Source organism: Saccopteryx bilineata, chromosome 1, assembly GCF_036850765.1.
Source record: "Saccopteryx bilineata isolate mSacBil1 chromosome 1, mSacBil1_pri_phased_curated, whole genome shotgun sequence".
In the NCBI taxonomy this organism is placed as follows: Eukaryota; Metazoa; Chordata; class Mammalia; order Chiroptera; family Emballonuridae; genus Saccopteryx; species Saccopteryx bilineata.
In genome coordinates, this window is record NC_089490.1 from 161,099,465 (window position 1) to 161,120,094 (window position 20,630).

The 20,630-nt window shown below is 40.0% G+C and overlaps 1 protein-coding gene across 5 annotated transcripts in view; it reads left to right on the top strand.

Annotated features, from left to right (window-relative positions):
• MSRA (methionine sulfoxide reductase A) overlaps positions 1-20,630 on the top strand; it is a 450,515-nt gene that overhangs the window by 291,893 nt on the left and 137,992 nt on the right. For 4 of the 5 annotated variants that reach the window (XM_066278710.1, XM_066278701.1, XM_066278720.1 and 1 more), the window contains exon 4: positions 16,364-16,468. The exons of the other annotated variant lie outside the window; for it this stretch is intronic. In XM_066278710.1, the coding sequence (XP_066134807.1) occupies positions 16,364-16,468 (105 nt within the window). The remainder of the gene's footprint in view (positions 1-16,363; positions 16,469-20,630) is intronic. 5 annotated transcript variants of the gene reach the window in all.

Here is a 20,630-nt window from a genome sequence, read left to right on the forward strand (position 1 = left end):
GATACTGATATATAATAGTCTCAAAAATGTTAAACATAGCATTACTGTATTACCTAGCAATCCTACTCTAGACATAGACCCAAGAGAAGTGACAATCTGTGTCCACACAAAAGCTTATGCATGACTGTCCATAGCAGCATTAGTTGGCTGTTCATAATAGCCAAAAAGTGCAAACAACTGAAATGTTCATCACCTGATGAATGGCTAATAAAATGTACATGTACATAAAATGGAATATTATTTGACAATAAAAAGGAATGAAATACTGGCATATGCAATAACATCGTGACTTCGAAAACATATTCTTACGCTGGCCAAAGGGCTCGGTTGGTTGGAGTATCGCTCCAGAGCACGAAGGTTGCCAGTTCGATTCCCTGGTCAGGGCACAAACAGGAGCAGCTCGATGTTCCTGTCTTTCTCTCTCCCTGCCTGTCTCTCTCACACACACACAAAAGAAAACATATTCCTAAGTGGAAAAAAAACAACCCCAAAACAGTCCAAAAGACAAAATAGTGTATGATTCCATGTAGTTGAAATGTCCAAAGTATGGAAATCTATAGAGGCAGAAATTAGATGGATTGATGGTTGCCCAGGACTGGATAGGTTGCAAGGTTTGTATGATAAGAGCTAAAGGGTATGGAGATTGTTTTTTGAGTAATAAAAATAATTCAAAATGGATTATGGTGATGGTTGTCCAGCTATGTGAATATATTAAAAGCCATTGAATAGTACAGTTTAAATGGGTTAATTGTATATTGTGTGCATTTTATCTCAATAAAGTTGTTACTGAAGAAAGCATTTTCTACCGAAATCGCCAATAAATTATAATAGCTCTAAACTAGTTTAAATTTGTATTGCCAATTCTTATTTTCTCTTCCCCCTTTTATCTTCTCCTCCTTCTCTCCCTCCCTGTCATTGGAAATGTTGCATAACGAAGTTTAACTTATTTATTAAAAAGGATTACTGTAATGAAAATTAATGGAGAACATTGACATGAACATAATTTTCCAGTTTCCACCCTCATAGGTATACAAACAGACTGAGATGATACAACCTTGAGAATGCTAACAAGCACACAGGCTTAGACTGCATGATTTTGAGAAAACAGTATCCTGAAACAATGTAAGGGCAGTGAATGTAGGCTCAAATAGACCACATATAACATATTTTAGAAAATGCTATAGATAACAAATGATCTTTAAGAGATGATTTCTGGCATGTGCCACAGGGAAAAATGGTATCAAAACTACACAATAATCAGGTTCTATGGAGTGGCTCCTCTGTGGAGAATTTCACTTTATTCTCAGTGCCCGAGACCTTGACCCCACCCGGTCTGTGAAGCAGGAGCCTGCTTTGTGAAGGAGCTCTGATCAAGACGATGGCCATTATCGAGCTGGGATCCAAACATCTGAAGCTTATAACCAAGCACAATGGTGAAGGCTTCTTATCCACGTTTCTAATTATATATTTTTTCTGCTTCTTAGATAAAGGGACAAAGAAATATGGGACTTACTTTTCAGGTTTTTCAGGCTGCTCTGAAGGGTTCTTTTTTTTAAGGTGGAGGGATGTAGTGTTATTTAATAGCAGTGCAGTGAACAGGGTGTGTTCTTCAAGACCATCCTCCTGTGTACAATAGCATGCAGATGTCAGAGATGCATTAGGAGCTGAAATAATTTATTTGTTATTTCTAATGAATAGTAATAATTTATAATTTGTACTAATCAAAAACCTTTCATCCACAAAAACGAACAAGCTTTACACACATTATCCTCTCACCAACCTCTGAAGTAAGTGTCTAGCAAGTACAATTATCCCTAATTTGCAGAAGGGCCTAGATAGAGAACATAGCACAGAAATAGTTACTGATGTATCTGCAGCTTCAAATTCATGTTTTGAAAGTCACTTTGAACTTATTTTCATTAGTTATTTTGATGGTCAAGGTATACAATTTATACTGACCTACATAATGGATAACTCTACCAAGTGAAAACTGTAAGATTCACTTATCCAGATTTTTTTTTTATATTAACAAGGCTGGAGAAGCTCATATTTGCCAGCACTGTTGCTATTTGGAGGACAGATGTCTGTTCTCCGCCCTGCTGGTATCCAGCTCTGTAGTCCCAGGTGACAGAAACAACATGGCAGCACTGCGCTTAATGCAAAGCCTTCAGCACATCCCAGTCTGTCCTCTAGACAGTGAGTGATGGGTAGACAGATGAAGGCAAACCAAGGAGAGTAGAGATGCCTTCTAATCACTGTCTTTGCCTTCAGACCCCATCGCCACCAGAATGGTCCACACGGGCCTGCTAACTTAATCTTGAAATAATACAGCTCTTGTGAACTCACTGTCTTGCCACCAAATTCATACTCTTGATCAGGGGTCGGGAACCTTTTTGGCTGAGAGAGCCATGAACACCACATATTTTAAAATGTAATTCCATGAGAGCCATACAACCACCCATGTATGTTACGCATTACCCAATAAAAATTTGGTGTTATCCCAGAGGACAGTTGTGACTGGCTCCAGCCACCTGCAACCATGAACTTGAGCGGTAGGAAATGAATGGATTGTAATACATGAGAATGTTTTATATTTTTTATGTTATTATTTTTTTTATTAAAGATTTGTCTGCGAGCCAGATGTAGCCATCAAAAGAGCCACATCTGGCTCACGAGCCATAAGTTCCTGACCCCTGCTCTTGATCATAGACTTCAGGGATCTCCATTAAAAACATAGGAAAACAGCCTGACCAGTGGTGGCACAATGGATAGAGCATTGACCTGGGGTGCTGAGGTCCCAGGTCCAATCCCTGAGATCAGAGACTTGAGTATGGGTTCATCCAGTTTTGAGTGCAAGCCCGCCAGCTTGAGCATGGAGTCACCAACTTGAGAATAGGAACATCAACATGATTTCATGGTCGTTGGCCTAAAGACCAAAGTCACTGACTTGAGCAAGGGGTCACTGGCTTGGCTGGAGCCCCCGATCAAGGTACATATGAGAAGCAATCAATGAATAGCTAAAGTGATGCAATTACAAGCTGATGCTCTTCATCTCTCGTCTCCCCCTTGCAAACACACAGACGTGCGCACACACGCGCGCACACACACACACAGATGTAAAAAAGAAGATTGTTTTCAACTCCTCTGTATAATTGGTTGAGGAAAAGACTTGGATTTAATTTAACATGCCTCCTCTCACTTTCACCATTGCCAATAAATAAACAAACAAATAAATAAATAAATAAAGGCAGCACTGATCCTTAGAAAATATATTGATCCTTACAGACTACTTTTGAAGACAGAGAGGGGGCCTGACCTGTGGTGGCGCAGTGGATAAAGCGTCGACCTGGAAATGCTGAGGTCGCCGGTTCGAAACCCTGGGCTTGCCTGGTCAAGGCACATATGGGAGTTAATGCTTTCAGCTCCTCCCCACCTTCTCTCTCTGTCTCTCTCTCCTCTCTCTCTCCCTCTCTGTCTCTCTCCCTTTCTCTCTCCTCTCTAAAATGAATAAAAAAAAAAAAAAAAAAGACAGAGAGGGGAAAATCCCAATCTTAGTTCCAGGAACTTCCTTCTACCTAGCCCAAGAGACTTCTGTGAAAGCTCAATGTCGGTCAAATAAGTTTATAAATATGTTTGCTCGCTTATAGTTTGCATTGGGTGTGGGGGACAGGCTGTAAGCAGGCAAGGTCCTTATAGCCTAAGGCTTAGTTTTAAGACTAAGCCTTTCCCACTCTTTTAATACTAAGATCTTTTCAACACTAAGCTTTTCCCCACACCCTTGACTGTTGCATGATGTAGGGTGATGCACTCTTATGAGAAATCTCATTTATGCCTCAGATAAGTGGCTTTGTATCAGAGACTTCCTTATATGTATACTGGCCTAAAGGCTTTAATCTCTACACTATAAAATGAGACAGACCAGGGGCTTTCTCTCTTGGTTCTTGAAATTAGCATTGCAGCAGAGAGGCAGCCAAGATGGTAGAGTGCTGAAGGAGAAATCAGTTTGCACAGAGATTGTGCAGAGAGAAGGAGATGGGGAACAGTGGTGAATAAGGCTGTTGAACTAGAAACCTTTGATTCTAGGAAACTCGGATAAGACAGTGGCTTTGGGAGCCCTGAATGGAAAGGGAAGTGTTTTCCCTCTGTGTGTATTTCTTGCCCGCTGGGTGTGAGCTAGGATTAAAGGTAATGGCCCACCAGTTCTTGGCTCTGTTGTTTCATTACCATCTGTCCAAATCACTGGGCTTGCCTGGTCAAGGCACATATGGGAGTCGATGCTTCCAAATCAAACACAAACCTGCATGGGCCAGGCGGCTGTGATGGTGGCTGCGGCAACTGGCTTTACACCTGGCCAGTTTAAGTTATAGATGCAGACACGTTACTTGTACATAGGTAAGTACCCTGTATACTGTATTGCATCATTGTGCGCACACACACTTGCACACAGCTTTCTCTTTTCCTTGGAAAGGTTTCTTACAGGAATTTCTATTCCAATAAACCATGTCAGATGCATCCGGACATTTCCTTAGGTTCCAGTGACACCCAATGAAGCCTATATTTTGTCATATAAAAACTGCACATCATTGTCAGCTGACTTCAGAGCCATCTCTGTGTTTGTTGGAAGACAAACTGCATCCCTGTGAGCTCGGGCAGCTGAACCATTCCTTCGTGTGGCTTATCAGCTTGGGCTGACGGCTTGCCTCCCGGGCTGCAGAAGCATCGTTGGCTCTAGTTAGAATGAATAAAGTAGAAATGCCTTAGCCACTGCTTTTCTTGGATGATAATTGGTTCATTAAGGAAATTGATTAAAGGGAGGATGAATCATTAAAAAGAAAAGGTTCACAGAAGCCTTAATTTTTAAACAGAACTGTACCTTCTATGCTAACCTTTGGATTTGGGGGTCAATCTCTTTCTTTTGATGATAGGTCCTCCCCCTAGAGTGCCTCCTTATCTTCCTTTCTTAGCCTGGAGCTAGACTCTTCCATCTGAATTCTGACTCTGCCCATTATTGGTGTTGTGATCTAATCAGTGGTCGGCAAACTCATTAGTCAACAGAGCCAATTATCAACAGTACAGAGATTGAAATTTCTTTTGAGAGCCATATTTTTTAAAGTTAAACTATATAGGTAGGTACATTCCTTATCGAGGTAGTACCCGCATGTGGTATTTTGTGGAAGAACCACACTCAAGGGGCCAAAGAGCTGCATGTGGCTTGCAAGCCGTGGTTTGCTGACCAAACCGCGGATCTAGGTCATGCCATTTAACCTCTGTACCTAATTGTCCTCATCTTTAAAATGGGTGTAATAGTACCTTCCTTATTGGCTCTTCAGGTAGATTAAATAAGTTAATACATATAAACTACTTAGGACTGTGCCTCATAGAGTTAGGATTAAGTGTTTCATCATCATTATTATCAAAGATTTCTAATTTTGGCTTCTTTAAAATCAAGTGAGAATTTAAAGGTGTGTGAAGCAATATGAGCATTGACTTTATCTAGGTTTTTATTTCTCCCTAATCTTATTTTTCCTTTTTATTTGTGGAAAAATACATATAACATAAAATATATTAACTTAATACCTTTTAAGTGTACAGTTCAGCGGTATTAAGTTCATTCACATTGTTGTGCAACCCTCATAACCAACCATCTCCAGAACTCTTTTCATCTTGCAATACTAAAATGCTGAACCCATAAGCAATAACTCCCCATTCCTCCCCCTCCCCAGATTCTGACCATCACCTTTCCCAATCTTATGTAGTGGTCTTGCCCACACTTATTTTCATAGCATTTTTAAACAACTTTTCTTTTGTTGAGTTTTTCTAAAGCTTTCAACTTAATTCTTAATAGAAACTAAATTTATTTTCTTCAGTATGTTGTATTTCATTAAATTTTGTAATTACAGTATACAATATGATTGATCTAAATAAGCTTGGGAGCAAACGCAACTGGCTTGGTTACTGTAGCCCTCAATCGGTGGTAGCAGAGACGCAGGTATACCAGAGAGCAGGTGGGTGTTGTGGTGCTGTGGGCATGGACACCACGTTTGCCACAAGGAATGCTGTGGATCAGATCACCTGGGCTATCACGTCCATTCTGTGGTTTCCTGTCTCTGCACCACAGTGCGTGTCATTTTCATCATCTGAAACACCCTCCTCCTCAGCTCTGGATGTCTAAATTGCACCCATGTTTCAGTGTCCAGCTCCGCTGAACTTCCTCTATGCAGCCTTCCCTGTCCTCTTCCCTTCCAGATTTCCAAGGCACCCGCCTGTCCCTCTGCGATGGCTCCTTACAGTGTCTGTCTTGCATTGTAAGTTGAGTTCCCCAAAAGCAGGCTCTGTATCACCTGTTTTTTGGGATTTCTCATATCATTGGTTTAGTGCTATGCATGTATCCATGACTAAGGCCCACGTTTATTGAATCATTGCCTTGCCAAGATGGGACAGAATGAATAAGACAAGGAATCTTAAGTATTGGAGCACTTTGTAGTTGATAAAACCAGTGTGCATGTGTAATGTAATACTCACAGCCTGCACTTTTGGCATTTTTACTGTACCTGCCTGGTGGATGAGAAAACAGAGACTCACAAAGGTTAAGTAATTCATTGAAATCAAACATTCCAGCAGCACTGTCAGTGCTCTTGAAACCATTTGGTTTTATTTCTCAGGGCATGTCGTTGGGATCCTAAATTAATTTCTGGCCATCACCAAAGGTTACTAATTAAGGCTAAACAATTCCCAATATCAATTAAATTATAGCTGTATTTGCATCTGTTGGTGGCCAGAGACAACAGTCTGTTAGTGGCTACCTTACCCTTAGCGCCAGGGCTTCTGGGGAGAGAGCATGCCATTATGGGGTCAGTGACTAAGTTGCAGTCTTGACTCAAACTACTGTGCTCTGCCACCGACTGAGTGATCTTAGTTAGGCAAATAATTCGGCCTCATTGAGCATTGGTTTTCTCATCTGTAAAATGGGTATAATTATATATGGCATTACTTTGAAAACTTAATAGATAATTAATGCATATGAAAATACTTTGCGATCCATAAAAGTATTACACAAATCTAAAATATTGTTGTTGTCATCCCACACTTACAGAGTACCATTCCACTTAAGGCGCAAAATGTCCAGTGCAGAGTTTGGGTTAATATGGAACAAGTTAAGTCCCAAATTTGGACACTGGAGTTAAGACTGATGAATTTTTGCTCAGAGTCTAATTTGCTTTCATAGGTTAAAATAACTACAGGCAAAAGCATGTAGTCTAGATAAATGCTCTACATTTTTGTTATGGACTGCCTGGATGTCTGACAAGTGTGAAGTTGTCATAAGAGAGGTCTAGGGGTCAAAGGGGGCTGTGGTGGAGCTTTGTACTAAGAGCACTGGGGTCATTCCTCGCCTCTGAGTCTTCCCTGGCTCTTCAAGGTTAACTTTGGTGCTCCCACGGGACTGTGAACATACCCCTCTCTTGCAGTAATTTCTTTATCCTCTAAGTTTCCATGTACATGTTTCTTTGCCCTGCTGGACCATGAGCTCCTTTAGGCCAGAAACTCTTATTCACTGATGTATTAGCTCACCCAAGAGAGTACTCAGAGCTCACGCTCACTGCTCAATACGTACTTGTTGACCGAGTCCCTCCTCTGGTTGTTACATGCTAGTACAAGCCCCGCCCAGAACTGAAAATGAGAAAGGAGTTACAGGAAGTTGTTTCACCACTGTATGTATATTAATTGAATTAATTTAGACCAGTGTTTCTCAACTTTAAAAATTATAGTCACCCTAGAGAGACCTTTTACCTATTTCTTTCCTAATGGTGTCTCCTGCCCCCATTAAAATTAAATATCACAGATATATACTGTATGTCAGTTTATGTATGGTGGCCCTTTGGAGGGCCACAGCATTTTGATATGTAAGGTAATTTTGTCCCCCAAGAGCCAATTTCTCTCCCCTTGGAAATGATATCACTTCATTGAGAATGCCTGAATTAGACAATATTTGACTAAATTTATAGAATCAGCTGATATTTTAAGAGTTTCTATTTGATATTTACATAGTCAGAACGGTAAGAGTAAGCCTCTGTTGCTTATCTTGTTGACATGATTTCAAGATAAGGCTGTTGGATTATTATTTATTTATTTATTTGTTTTTGACAAAATAATGGATGCTTTTGGTACTGAATAAGGTAGGCAAACCCAGGACTTTCCCCAGACCACCAAGAGTATTTTGGTTTGGGGCTGTTATGTATACATCTTAATGCTTGCTTTATAGTTCCATTATTTTCAAAGATATTTAAACTAAGCATAAGTTATAGTTATTGTTAATGGATTTAGACATCTAAGTAATTCAGAGCCATGCTTTCTGACTTCAAATCATTCCTGTTTGGGATATTTATAAATAATATACCATGCAAATTGGGAGAATACATTACTACCACTTATACCTAAAAAGCAACTGTGATGTGGTTTATGCGCCAAATAAATAGGCAGTTATTATCTTTGGATGACTTCAAGTAGCTCTTCTGGAAATTCTGTATCGGCAGTCACGGAGTTAGCAATGATGAGCTTCAATAAAAGTGCCCTTTCTTACCTGTATCACTAAGAGTGGCGAATAGTTTTTAAGAATATGAAAAAAACCATCTGGCTCAGTTTTAAAGACCCCTTGTGTTGCCATGATTCGAGGGGTTCTCTGGCTGTCTTTTCACTCTGATTTGGAACACATACACTTTTAGGAAAGCTTGCCCTAGTCAGCTTCCCCATAGAAACCCATTTTTGCTTGGAGAGTAGGTCACATAGCTGTTTCATTAACCTATATCATAAATGTTTGAAAGTGTCTGGTTTTTCATAATGAGTGCCATTATGACGTGGCTTAACATTAGTCATTTGTGGATATAGAAAGACTAGTACTGTCACAGAATTGATTATCACCAGGAAGTTCCCAAGTGCTTTTCCTTTTTATATCTGTTATGTAATGCTCTCTGCCATGTTCTAAGATTGACAGCACAGATATTAATTAGTATCCCTATTTTATAGATGAAGAACTGTGACTAAGAGAAGTTAAGTGACTGATATGGAAGATAATGCCCTCCAGTGTAACTCCGCTGACTCCCAAGTTAGTGCCCATATATGTGACCCATGATCTTCTGTACCTTGAAGTCTAAAGGTTTAGAGGTGCCTGGGAGCCACTGTGGAGTGAGTAGACCCCAAAGGCACAGCTTGGGCCAGTAGAAGGAGGTAGATTTGACTCAGTAAAGATGGAATGTTCTAGCAATTAGGGCATTCAACAATGGTGTGGATTCCTTTGTGAGGCAGTATGCATCCTGTCACTTGAGATGGTCATCTGGATATTGCAGTGGGTAAAACAATGAGACATTCAGCTAGATGACCCTTTGAGTACCTTACAATCCTGGGACTTGGTTTAAAAAACTCTTGTCTGATTTCTCTTCCTTCATATAGTTGCATTGATCAAATACTAAACTTCATGGTTTTCTTTCCCAGCTTTGCATCAAAAACACCCTTCAAGCTTTGTGAGGATACATATGCCCAGGACTGCCCCCAGATCTCCTGTATCAGAATTTCAGTGTGGGTAGAGTGGGAGGTGTGAGTATTTTTTTAAAAAGTTTCACGTCATTCTAAGGCATAGGGTTGGGAACCACTCTTCCTGTGTAGCCCACTGGTCACGAGATACAAGCAGAACTCATTTTAGATTTGGTGGTATAATTAAACACGAATCATAGTTTCTCAGTGTGCAATAAATATTCTTTTAAATTTTCATAAGGCCATTTAATGAAACTGTGTTTGTTCTCTTGGCTTACAAGGGTACTGTGATTCCCTAGTTGGCAGGTTAGTTTTGCCAATGTCTCATAATGCCTGCCGATATCATGGTGGTGTGGGAGCCGGTGCTGGTCTAGGAAATGGTCATTAGTCAGCCCGGCCACATAGAGCCTTTCACAGTCTTCACGATCTGTAAAAACAGCTGGAGGGCTGTGAAGGCCAACCTCTATAGTCAGCAGCTTAGATACAGCAACTGGTAAGCTGCTCACTCCTAGACTAGTCACCTACCAGTTAGCTTGGTAGCAGTTAGAAACCTCTAGCAACATGGAGAATTCAAGGTCGTAGTTTGTTGCTTCCTTGAGGAATTTTCTTGATCAAGTCCTCAACTGTGTTTATAGCACTTTTCTGACAGAATACTCTCTGCAGGATATGCCTGTATTAAATATATAGTGCAGGATTATAAGTTCCCCACCATGTCTCCCATGGTGGACTAAAAAAAAAAAATTATAATTACCCTAACAGTATTTGTTCTACTGTTCAATCAATAGGATGCTTTTTAAAGCTTATGTTTCTCTTTGGACACTTTATGTGACTGATGAGACAAAAGGAAAAAAAGCCAAGATGAAATGACAGTATAGACACTCCTCAAATCCTATAATGAACTCCGCAGGGCATCCAATTTTGATGTATTAGGACTTTTTTTTATAATGAGTACATTGTTGGAAATCACATTTTCTATCTGCAGGAGCTGGAGATGAAACTGAGCTGACATCTTACCTCTTTGTAGTTAATTAGCAAGAGGAAAGCGTTTTGAATTTTATATGGGAAAAGGGAAGTATTAGTCATCCACCCCTCTCACTCTTCCCTTCAAACACCTGGATCTTTTTGTATGCCCTTTGATTTGGTTTAACAGTTTAGATGGGTCTTGTTGGCTGGGAAAAAATGAGAGAAGTTGAAGAACAGTTACTATTTAGTGAAAAAATAACTATAGCTCCCTTTTATCTGCCATCTTGCCTGTAGGATAAATGAAATAGACAAGGTCTTTGTCTTTTAAAGAGCATTTCCTGCCCTGGGCAGTTGGCTCAGTGGTAGAACATCCGCCTGGTGTATAGAAGTCCCAGGTTTGATTCCCGGCCAAGGCACATAGGAGAAGCGCCCATCTGCTTCTCCCCCACTCCCCCCCTCCTTTCTCTCTGTCTCTCTCTTCCCCTCCCGCAGCCAAGGCTCCATTGGAGCAAAGTTGGCCTGGGTGCTGAGGATGGCTCCATGGCCTCTGCTTCAGGTGCTAGAATGGCTCCAGCTGCAACAGAGCAATGCCCCAGATGAGCAGAGCATCACCCCTAGTGGGCATGCCGGGTGGATCCCGGTCAGGCGCATGTGGGAGTCTGTTTCTCTGCCTCCCCACTTCTCACTTCAGGAAAATAAATAAATAAATAGCATTTCCTTACCTGCATCCAGACTATAGGCAATACTCATTCTGCAAGAGCCTTTGTCACTGTATTAACATTCTCTTAATAGAATCCACAGCATTTAGCACAATGCCTGGAACTTAGTAAGCATTTAGTAAGTATTTATTAATTAATGAGTGAATAAAATATATTTTTGACTCATACAGTAAAGTATCAAAGTTGCATTAATTGTATCTAATACCTTTCTTTTTCTGGGTAGTAACTGTGTCCATTTTAAGACATGTGGTGAGGTTTACATAGAATTCAGTGTTTAGGGTCAAAGAAGCAGAACAGAGCATGTAAGTATGATTCCATGTAGGGGACAGTCTTCAGGCCAGTGAGCAATGCTGGCTGGGGTCAGCAGGGACAATCATCCAGGTGAAGGCTAATAGGTGGTAGAAAGGTTCAGCACAGGGATTAATTCCACCGATGTGTATGTATTTATTAATGTCAGATCATGTGCCCGGTCCTACTGGGTAGGCCACCTGCCTGCTCTGCCTTCTCTTCTTACCAACCTGATGGAGCGGAAATTAATCATGCTAACCTGGAAGAGTTGAAGATAACATTTCCCTTATGGATGGAAAGCTTTAAAAATTGGATAATCTATCTTGGGGAATCTTTTTCAAAACATCTGTGGATGACTTGGCTTCTATCAATAGAAAGCTCTCGATAACTCCAGAATGCCCAACTGTTCTGCTCCCAGAACGCTCTGCTATGTCTCTTCTGGGATGTTTTTTCTTGTAAAGAACATCTACTCATAATCTACCCGTCTACATTCGTTCACTTTCATTGTCACTGGGTTAGGCGACACAGGCAAGTGCTCAAAGAGGACAGTCATCCTTCTCATTTTTCCTTTCAAGTTGTTTTCGAACAACAGTGTGCTGTGAACTGTTAACGAGCCAGTTTCACATCACGTCTATATGCTACTTTGGTGAGGAAGCAGCTCGAAGTATTTTTAAGATTTAGCCTTTTATCCCTGGAAGCACTAGAAAGTATTTGCAGGTTGGTTTTGGGAATCAAATTTGCCTGGCACATTGGTGAGTTCCTGGAGGCGTGGTCATTTCTGTAAGTGGTTTCTGGCCCCTTAATCCTTTTGATCATTTGCACTGTGTATTTTTACACAGGCTCTTGTGCTTTGGAGAAATAAAATAAAGAAACGTAAAGGTGAGTTTGATGAAGGCTTCTCCAGACTGTTAATGCAGATGGATCTTGGATTTTAATGGTAATAGTTTCTTTTAAACAACCAAGCTTTTTAAAACCTCTCCAAAAATAATGTCAGTGCTCAGATTGTGTCTGGAAGTGTTTGCTGGTGAGTGGAAATCTTTCCTCACCCCTTATTGCTGCCACAAAAGAAGAACCTAATCTTGGAAAAACAGTCTTGACAGCCTGGATGTCAATTACCCCACTGCTGTGATTTCTCATCTGAGCCACTATGTTATATTTTCTGCCACTTGGTGACTTCAGGTATCTACATTCAGGAGCCTTGGCTCAGAGTTATAGAATGAGTTCAATCTTCACCTCCCATTAAAATCTGGTTGGCTTGTCACTGCATTCTGTCACTTACTGGCTGAGACACTGTGAGAAAACTTTCGCAGAGGCCTTAGTTTCCTCGTATGTAAAATAGGGACTACATCTCTCCTGTAAAGTTGTGAGCAACATCTGATCCCTGTATTCATAGTAGCATTATTCACAATAGCCAAAAGGTAGAGGCAACTCAGGTGTCCATTGGCAGATGGATACACCAAATGTGTTATAGCCATACAATGAATATTATTCAGCCTTAAGAAAGGAAGGAAATTCTGACCCATGCTTCAGTATGGATGAACTTGAGACATTATGTTAAGTAAAATAAGCCAATCATACACACACACATACACACACACACACACACACACACACACACACACACAATGCTCTATGATTCCATTTGTATGAAATACCAAGGGTACTCAAATTCAAGAGACGGAAGTAGGATGGTGGCTGCTTCGGGTTGGGGAGAGGAGGGATATGAGCTGTTAATTTTTAATGGATATAGTTTCAGTTTTGCAAGATGGAAAGCATTTGGAGGTGGAGGGAGGTGATGGTAGCACAGCAATGTGAATGCACTTAATTCCACTGAGTTGTACACTTAAGGGTGGTTGAATGGTAAATTTTATGTGATGTGTGTTTTCCACAATAGAAAAAAAATGTTGCAAACAAGTAGGTAAAGTGCCTACCATTTTATCAGCATTCGGTAAGTAGTAACAGCTCCTACTAGCGTTAGGACATTATCTTTTAATGGTTACATGACATTTTGTCCTATGGCTATGCCATCTTTTGCTACTTTTTGTTTGTTTGACTTGGGGATTTTTTTATAATGCTCTACAATTGTAATGATGATGGAGTGAATTTTCTGTGTACGCAGGTATCCTTTCCATTGTTTGGAGTTAATATCTTTGAGATGTATTTCCTGAATCACTTACGTGAATTAATCTTAATCTTTGTGGCCTTTTTCAATATATGCCAATGGGGTTTCCAAAAGGTGAAGTTATTTTCGCTTCACCAACCAAGTAAGGGTGCCTGTTTTACAGACTCCTCATCAGTACTAGGTACACTTTTAAGCAGTTTTACAAATAGTTTTACAAAATATAATAAGTAAGGAATGGTATGTTAATGTTTCAATATGCATTTATTTCCTTTTATCACTAAAAATGTCATGCATTTTTTAGTCTTGATTTACATTTATAACTACCTGTGTGTATTTATATCTTTTGCTTATTTCTATGGTGGTTTCTGTGCCTTTCTTACTGAATATATTTGTCATCTTGGTAACAAATTGTTGCCATTTTTAATATTCAGAGGGTTTTAATTCTCAGGTAGTTAATTTATTTCTTTAACTATTTCAGAATACAAAACTAATATTTTAAAGTAGATCAAAAGTGGTTTTACAATAACATGATTATTATATCTAATGTATCTTTCTATAATTTCCTTATTATTTTCATGTCTTTAGCATAAAATCTGCCTAGATGCTTAACCAGCATGACTATAGTATTTGAATTAAAATTATATCAACTAACCAATTAAAAGTAAAATATTAATAACCTAATATTAAAAGGACATTACAAAAATTGGAGCAAATAAGAATTTAAAATTATTAATAAACATGACTTTTTAAACTCACTAATAATTAAATTCATTGAAAATAAAATGATAGGACACTACCGGTATATTCTAGCTACAAATTGGTAATGATAAAAAAACATTGTAATAGTAACTGAGACTGACCCTCAGCTATGCTGCCGGTGAGGTGAGAAAGTTGGCAGTTTGGCATTGGGCATCAAGAAATGTAAAAATGTTTATATACATTGATTTATATAACTGGTGCTTAAGGCAGCCTTGGAAATGTGAAAAAATATTTACATTCATAAAAATAAGATTCAATCTAAATGCCCAATGATGGAATGATTAAATAAATAATAATAGTACAACTCTATTTGGTGTGTGATATAATCACTATAAATTGTATTTTTAAAAAATTTTAGTGATACAAGGAAATACAGTATGCTGGTAAGTGGCTAAGCATGATGAAGTTATTACACTAAAACAAATTGTGTGCATCTGGTATATATCCAGAAAGAGATGAGTACAAAATACTAATAATACTTATCTTACATGGTATGGTATAGGTGATTTTTATTTTCTTTTTTATACTTTTGCACCTTTTCTAAGCTTCATGTTGTTTGCAAATTATTCCTTCTATGATGAAAAGGAAATTTAAATATTAAAAAGCATTGGCCCTGGCTGTCTGACTCATTGGATAGAGCTTTGGCCCGGTATATGAACATCCAGGGTTTGATTCCTGGTCAGGGCACACAAGAGAAACAACCATCTGCTTCTCTTCTCCTCCCTCTCATCCTTCTCTTCCTTTTTCCCTCTCACAGCCAGTAGTTCAATTGGTTTGAGCATCAGCCCTGGTACTGAGGATGGCGTGGTTGGTCCAGAGCGTCAGCCTCAGGTGCTAAAAATAGCTTGGTCGATTTGATCATTGGTATGGTATTGGACAGGGATTGCCATGTGGATCCTGGTTGGGGCACATGTGAAAGTCTCACTATCTTCCCTCTTCTTGCTTAAAAAATTATTAAAAGGTTAAAGATAATGAACAGATTTTCTTTTCTGGGTTCATGTTCACTTTGCTCTGTTCACTTTAATGCATTAGACAGAATCTTGGATAAGAAATCAGAAAGTATTTTTTCATGTTATGGTCCAGAAATTTGCTAGCTATGTGACTTTGGGCAAACCTAACTTATATGTATATCAGTTTTTTTTATTTGTAAAATGGGGATTTCCACCTTCTCTGCCTAGACCATAAGAAGGTTGTAAGAATTAAGGTGAGACTACCAACATATACAAGGAATGACATGAATTCCATAAGTATAAGTGGTTCTGCAAGTACCCGCTTCACTGACCCACAGAACCTTGGAGACCACCATTGAGTGTGGGCGCTGGCACTGGAGAGACATTAGCTACTGTAGTTGTTTACCACAGAGATTCGTTAGGTTGAGAAAGCACTTCCCTCCCCATGGGCTGTGTGAACCTGACCCTTGCTTCAGTGTTAACAGCACAGCAAATTGTTCCTTCGTTAACGAAGTTATCTAACATGAACAGGTTACACGTCTGCATTTTACAGGTCTCTTTATCTGGCATCATCATACTCTGTGCTGCGGCTGAGCTTCCTGCATGTAGCATGGGGCGATGATAAAAATAAAAATTGGCTCATTCCCCTTTGCAGAGTTTCAAATCTCAAGCACTGTGTCAGAGCGGATCCATAAGGTTTCATAAAGGGAAAATCGGGAAAGTGAAAACCCGAGTTTGTTTTCTTATGAAAAAAAAGAAAATACAAACAAACAAACAAACAACATTAAAGCCAAACGCAGAAGCCATCATCCTCAGCAAAGTTGCTAGATGACAACTGTATGCTTTTAGGGAAAAACTACTAGCGACGGGGACTTAGAACAAAACCATCAACTAAAGTCCATTTACGCTTCTACCCTTCCTTCCGAAGAAAGAATTTTAGCCTTGGTCTAGTGGGGGTTTTGTTTGTTTTAAACAAATAACTTGTACTAAATTGGTGTTGTCAGTGAATTTTGGTTGTATATTCTGTTTCTTTCAAGGAAAAACTGGCCACGCAGAAGTGGTTCGAGTGGTGTACGAGCCAGAGCGCATCAGCTTTGAGGAACTGCTCAAGGTCTTCTGGGAGAATCATGACCCGACCCAAGGTAGATGAGCGAGCCAGTATTTAATTATCTTACTAATTACAGCTGGGATAATTAGTGTTTGAGCTGCATGGAAGAGATGAACCTTGAAATCACACAGGAGCTCAAGAATATGATTGCAGACATTTATTGACGGAGAAGAGGAGGGGCCGGGGAGAAAAAGGGAGAGAGCAGAAAGGCGCAGCCGTGGTCGGCGCCCCTCCCCCTTGTACAGCTGTCAGGGGTGGGGAAATTCCCACAGAGAAAGACGCCAGACAATAGAGATTCGTTCACCTTTATTATTGCATTATTCCTTCTTAATGCAGTCTTTTGTCTACAAAATTAAAGTGTCTTTCTAGCAGCTCCAAAGTTTTCCTGATTTATGGTTCATTTATTTCCCCAAATTTAGCCTTTCTCATCTTTTGACGTTACCAGGTTGTTGTTTTTTTTTAAATGTCTGTGGGTGATTAAAAAAAAAAGGAGAGAGAACATAAAGGTAAAATGCAGTGTTCAGTGGATCCACAATGCTTACATTATTTAGATATTTCATTGTGTCTTCCATGAAATTTGTTATATGGAGATATTAATGTATTTGGCCTAGAAACAATAGTGGCTAGAAATTTTATTTGAATACACACACAAGCAAAAATTCCATGTTGGCAAATGTCATTGTAATACTCAATACTGGAGCAATTTCCAAATTTCATCCTAACAGCCTTGCAAGCACTGCTTTGCCAGTGTGATGATCTGATATTATGAGGCTTATAAACTAAAAAGTCCTGTATAATAGATGTGATTTCAACAGACCCTGTTCGTTTAGCAATCAGTCTATTTAACAACAATATTTCCCTTTAGTGTCAGGTTTTTGGGCAGCGGCTATGCTGTGTTGGCCGTTTCCTGATGAACGGATTTGTTTTCCAACAGCTTATTGTGCTTTGTGGCGGACCTCAGTGTTGATTCCACAGCGTAGGTTGGTGGGTCCTGAGTTATGGTTCTGAGATTTGCCAATGTCGGTGTGATTTGCCTCAGGGCAAAGGTCAGAGTTGAGACAAGAGTTGCAAAATGATAAATGAGCCAGGGTGAGGCAAGCCCAGGGTCCAGATAAAATCCACCAAGGTGGGTGAAGGCCTGGGAAGGAGGCCAGGAACAGGTTTGCCATTATAGTGAAGTTCAATTGGACATGAGGGGACAAGTCCCTGGTGGGAAAGCAATGAGGTATGGGGCCAGGGCAGTAGAGGACTGGCAGGGTAAGAATATTATCATCAGAAGGTGCAGGTGTCACCCCAGTTTGGACTACCAGACTACTGTCATATCTTATGAGAATGGCAGGCCTAATGCCTTAGGCAGTCTTGGCTCAGTGGGAAGCTCTGACTGGTGAGCTTTATAAAGGTGATGACCAGGGGCTCATGCTGGTCAGCCTTTGATAGGAATGGAGCAGCCATTCAGCCATTTGCCTTTCAAAGCCAAGGTCAGGGCAGAATGCTGAGAGCTCCAAAATTCTCCCTGGAGACACATACCAGGAGCTCAGACAAGCCTGAAGTCCTGCAGGAGACAGGCTCCCCACCTGTCCGTAAGGTTGGGTATGTGCCCTTGGGCCAGGCCAATCATAATGCCGTGTTCTGAGAGAATCGCCTTTTGAAACGGGTGAAATTCTGTAACCCACTTTTCTCTCCTTTTAACTTTTTACCCATTTTACTATATTTTTACCAGTATACCTCAGTTAACTGGGTCACTAGTACTGGCCCCTGAATCTCAGTGTGTGCGTGGGGGGGTAAATTCTACCTTTCAAAGAACTTTAAAAGAACCTCTTGATCTTCCAACTCTCATATCAAATTTGTTTCAACTGTGCCTTAGTCCTTTTGAGAATGAATGCGTTCCTATCTGTGTTAATTTGCTAGGGCTACAATAACAGAGTACTTAAGACTGGGTGGGTTGAACAACAGAAATTTATTTTCTCAGAGTTCCGAAGGCCTGAAGTCAAAGATAAAGGTGATGGCCAGGTTGTAGATGACTTGGCTTGTAGATGACTGTTTTCCCCTTGGTCTTCACATGGTGTGTGTGTGTGTGTGTGTGTGTGTCCTAATTTCTCCTCTTCTTCTTCTTTTTCTTAAAAAATTTTTTTTAATATATATATATATATTTTTTTTTTCATTTTTCCGAAGCTGGAAACGGGGAGGCAGTCAGACAGACTCCCGCATGCGCCCGACTGGGATCTACCTGGAACGCCCACCAGGGGGTGATGTTCTGCCCCTCTGGGGCGTCGCTCTGCTGCATTCAGAGCCATTCCAGGGCCTGAGGCAGAGGCCACAGAGCCATCCCCAGCACCTGGGCCATCTTTGTTCCAATGGAGCCTCGGCTGAGGGAGGGAAAGAGAGAGACAGAGAGGAAGAAGAGGGGGAGGGGTGGAGAAGCAAATGGGCGCTTCTCCTGTGTGCCCTGGCCAGGAATTGAACCCGGGACTCCTGCATGCCAGGCTGACGCTCTACTGCTGAGCCAACCGGCCAGGGCCTTAAAAAAATTTTTAATTAATTTTAATGGGATGACATTAATAAATCAGGGTACATATGTTCAGAGAAAACATCTCCAGGTTATTTTGACATTTGATTAGGTTGCGTACCCATCACCCAAACTCAATTTGTCTTCTGTCACATTCTATCTGGTTTTCTTTGTGCCCCTCCCGTCCCCCCACTCTCTCCCTCTCCTCTACAACCCCCTCCCCCCAGTAACCACCACACTCTTGTCCATGTTTCTGAGCCTCATTTTTATGTCCCATGTATGTATAGAATCATATAGTTCTCAGTTTTCTCTGATTTACTTATTTTACTCAGTATAATGTTATCAGGGTCCATCCATGTTGTTGTAAATGATGCAATGTCATCATTTCTTATGGTTGAGTAGTATTCTATAGTATATATGTACCAAACTTTTTTAATCCACTCGTCCTCTGACGGACACTTCGGTTATTTCCAGATCTTTGCTATTGTGAACAATGCTGCCATAAACACAGGGGTGCATTTCTCCTTTGGAACAGTGCTATGGTGTTCTTAGGGTATATTCCTAAAAGTGGTAGCGTTGGGTCAAAGGGCAGTTCGATTTTTAATTTCTTGAGGAATCTCCATACTGTTTTCCACAGGGCTGCACCAGTCTGCATTCCCACCAACAGTGCAGGAGGGTTCCCTTTTCTCCACATCCTCACCAGCACTTATTCTGTGTTGTTTTGTTGATGAGCGCCATTCTGACTGGTGTGAAGTGATATCTCCTTGTGCTTTTAATTTGCATTTCTCTAATGATTAGTGATGTTGAGCACTTTTTCATATGCCTATTGGCAATCTGTATGTCCTCTTTGGAGAAGTGTCTATTCATTTCTTTTGCCCATTTTTTGATTGGATTGTTTGTCTTCCTGGTATTGAGTTTTACAAGTTCTTTATAAATTTTGGTTATTAAACCCTTATCAGACGTATTGTTGAATATGTTCTCCCATTGTGTAGTTTGTCTTTTTATTCTGTTCTTATTGTCTTTAGCTGTGCAAAAACTTTTTAGTTTGATATAGTCCCATTTGTTTATCCTGTCTTTTATTTCCTTTGCCCATGGAGATAAATCGGCAAATATATTGCTACAAGAGATGTCGGAAAGCTTACTGCCTATGTTTTCTTCTAAGATGCATATGGTTTCACGGCTTACATTTAAGTCTTTTATCCATTATCTTGAGTTTATTTTTGTGAATGGTGTAAGTTTGTGTTCTAGTTTCATTTTTTTTTTCAAGTAGATGTCTAATTTTCTGAACATCATTTGTTAAAGAGGCTGTCTTTACTCCATTGTATGCTCTTACCTCCTTTGTGAAATATCAGTTGTCCATAGAGCTGTGGGTTTATTTCTGGGTTCTCTGTTCTGTTCCATTGATCTATATGCCTGTTCTTATGCCAATACCACGCTGTTTTGAGTACAATGGCCTTGTAGTATAACTTGATACCAGGAAGTGTGATACCTCCCACTTTATTCTTCCTTTTAAAGATTGCTGAGGCTATTCGTGTTCTTTTTTGGTTTCATAAAATTTTTGGAATATGTGGTCTATATCTTTGAAGTATGTCATTGTATTTTAATTGGTATTGTATTGAATTTATAAATTACGTTGGGTAATATAGACATTTTAATGATGTTTATTCTTCCTAACCATGAGCACGGTATA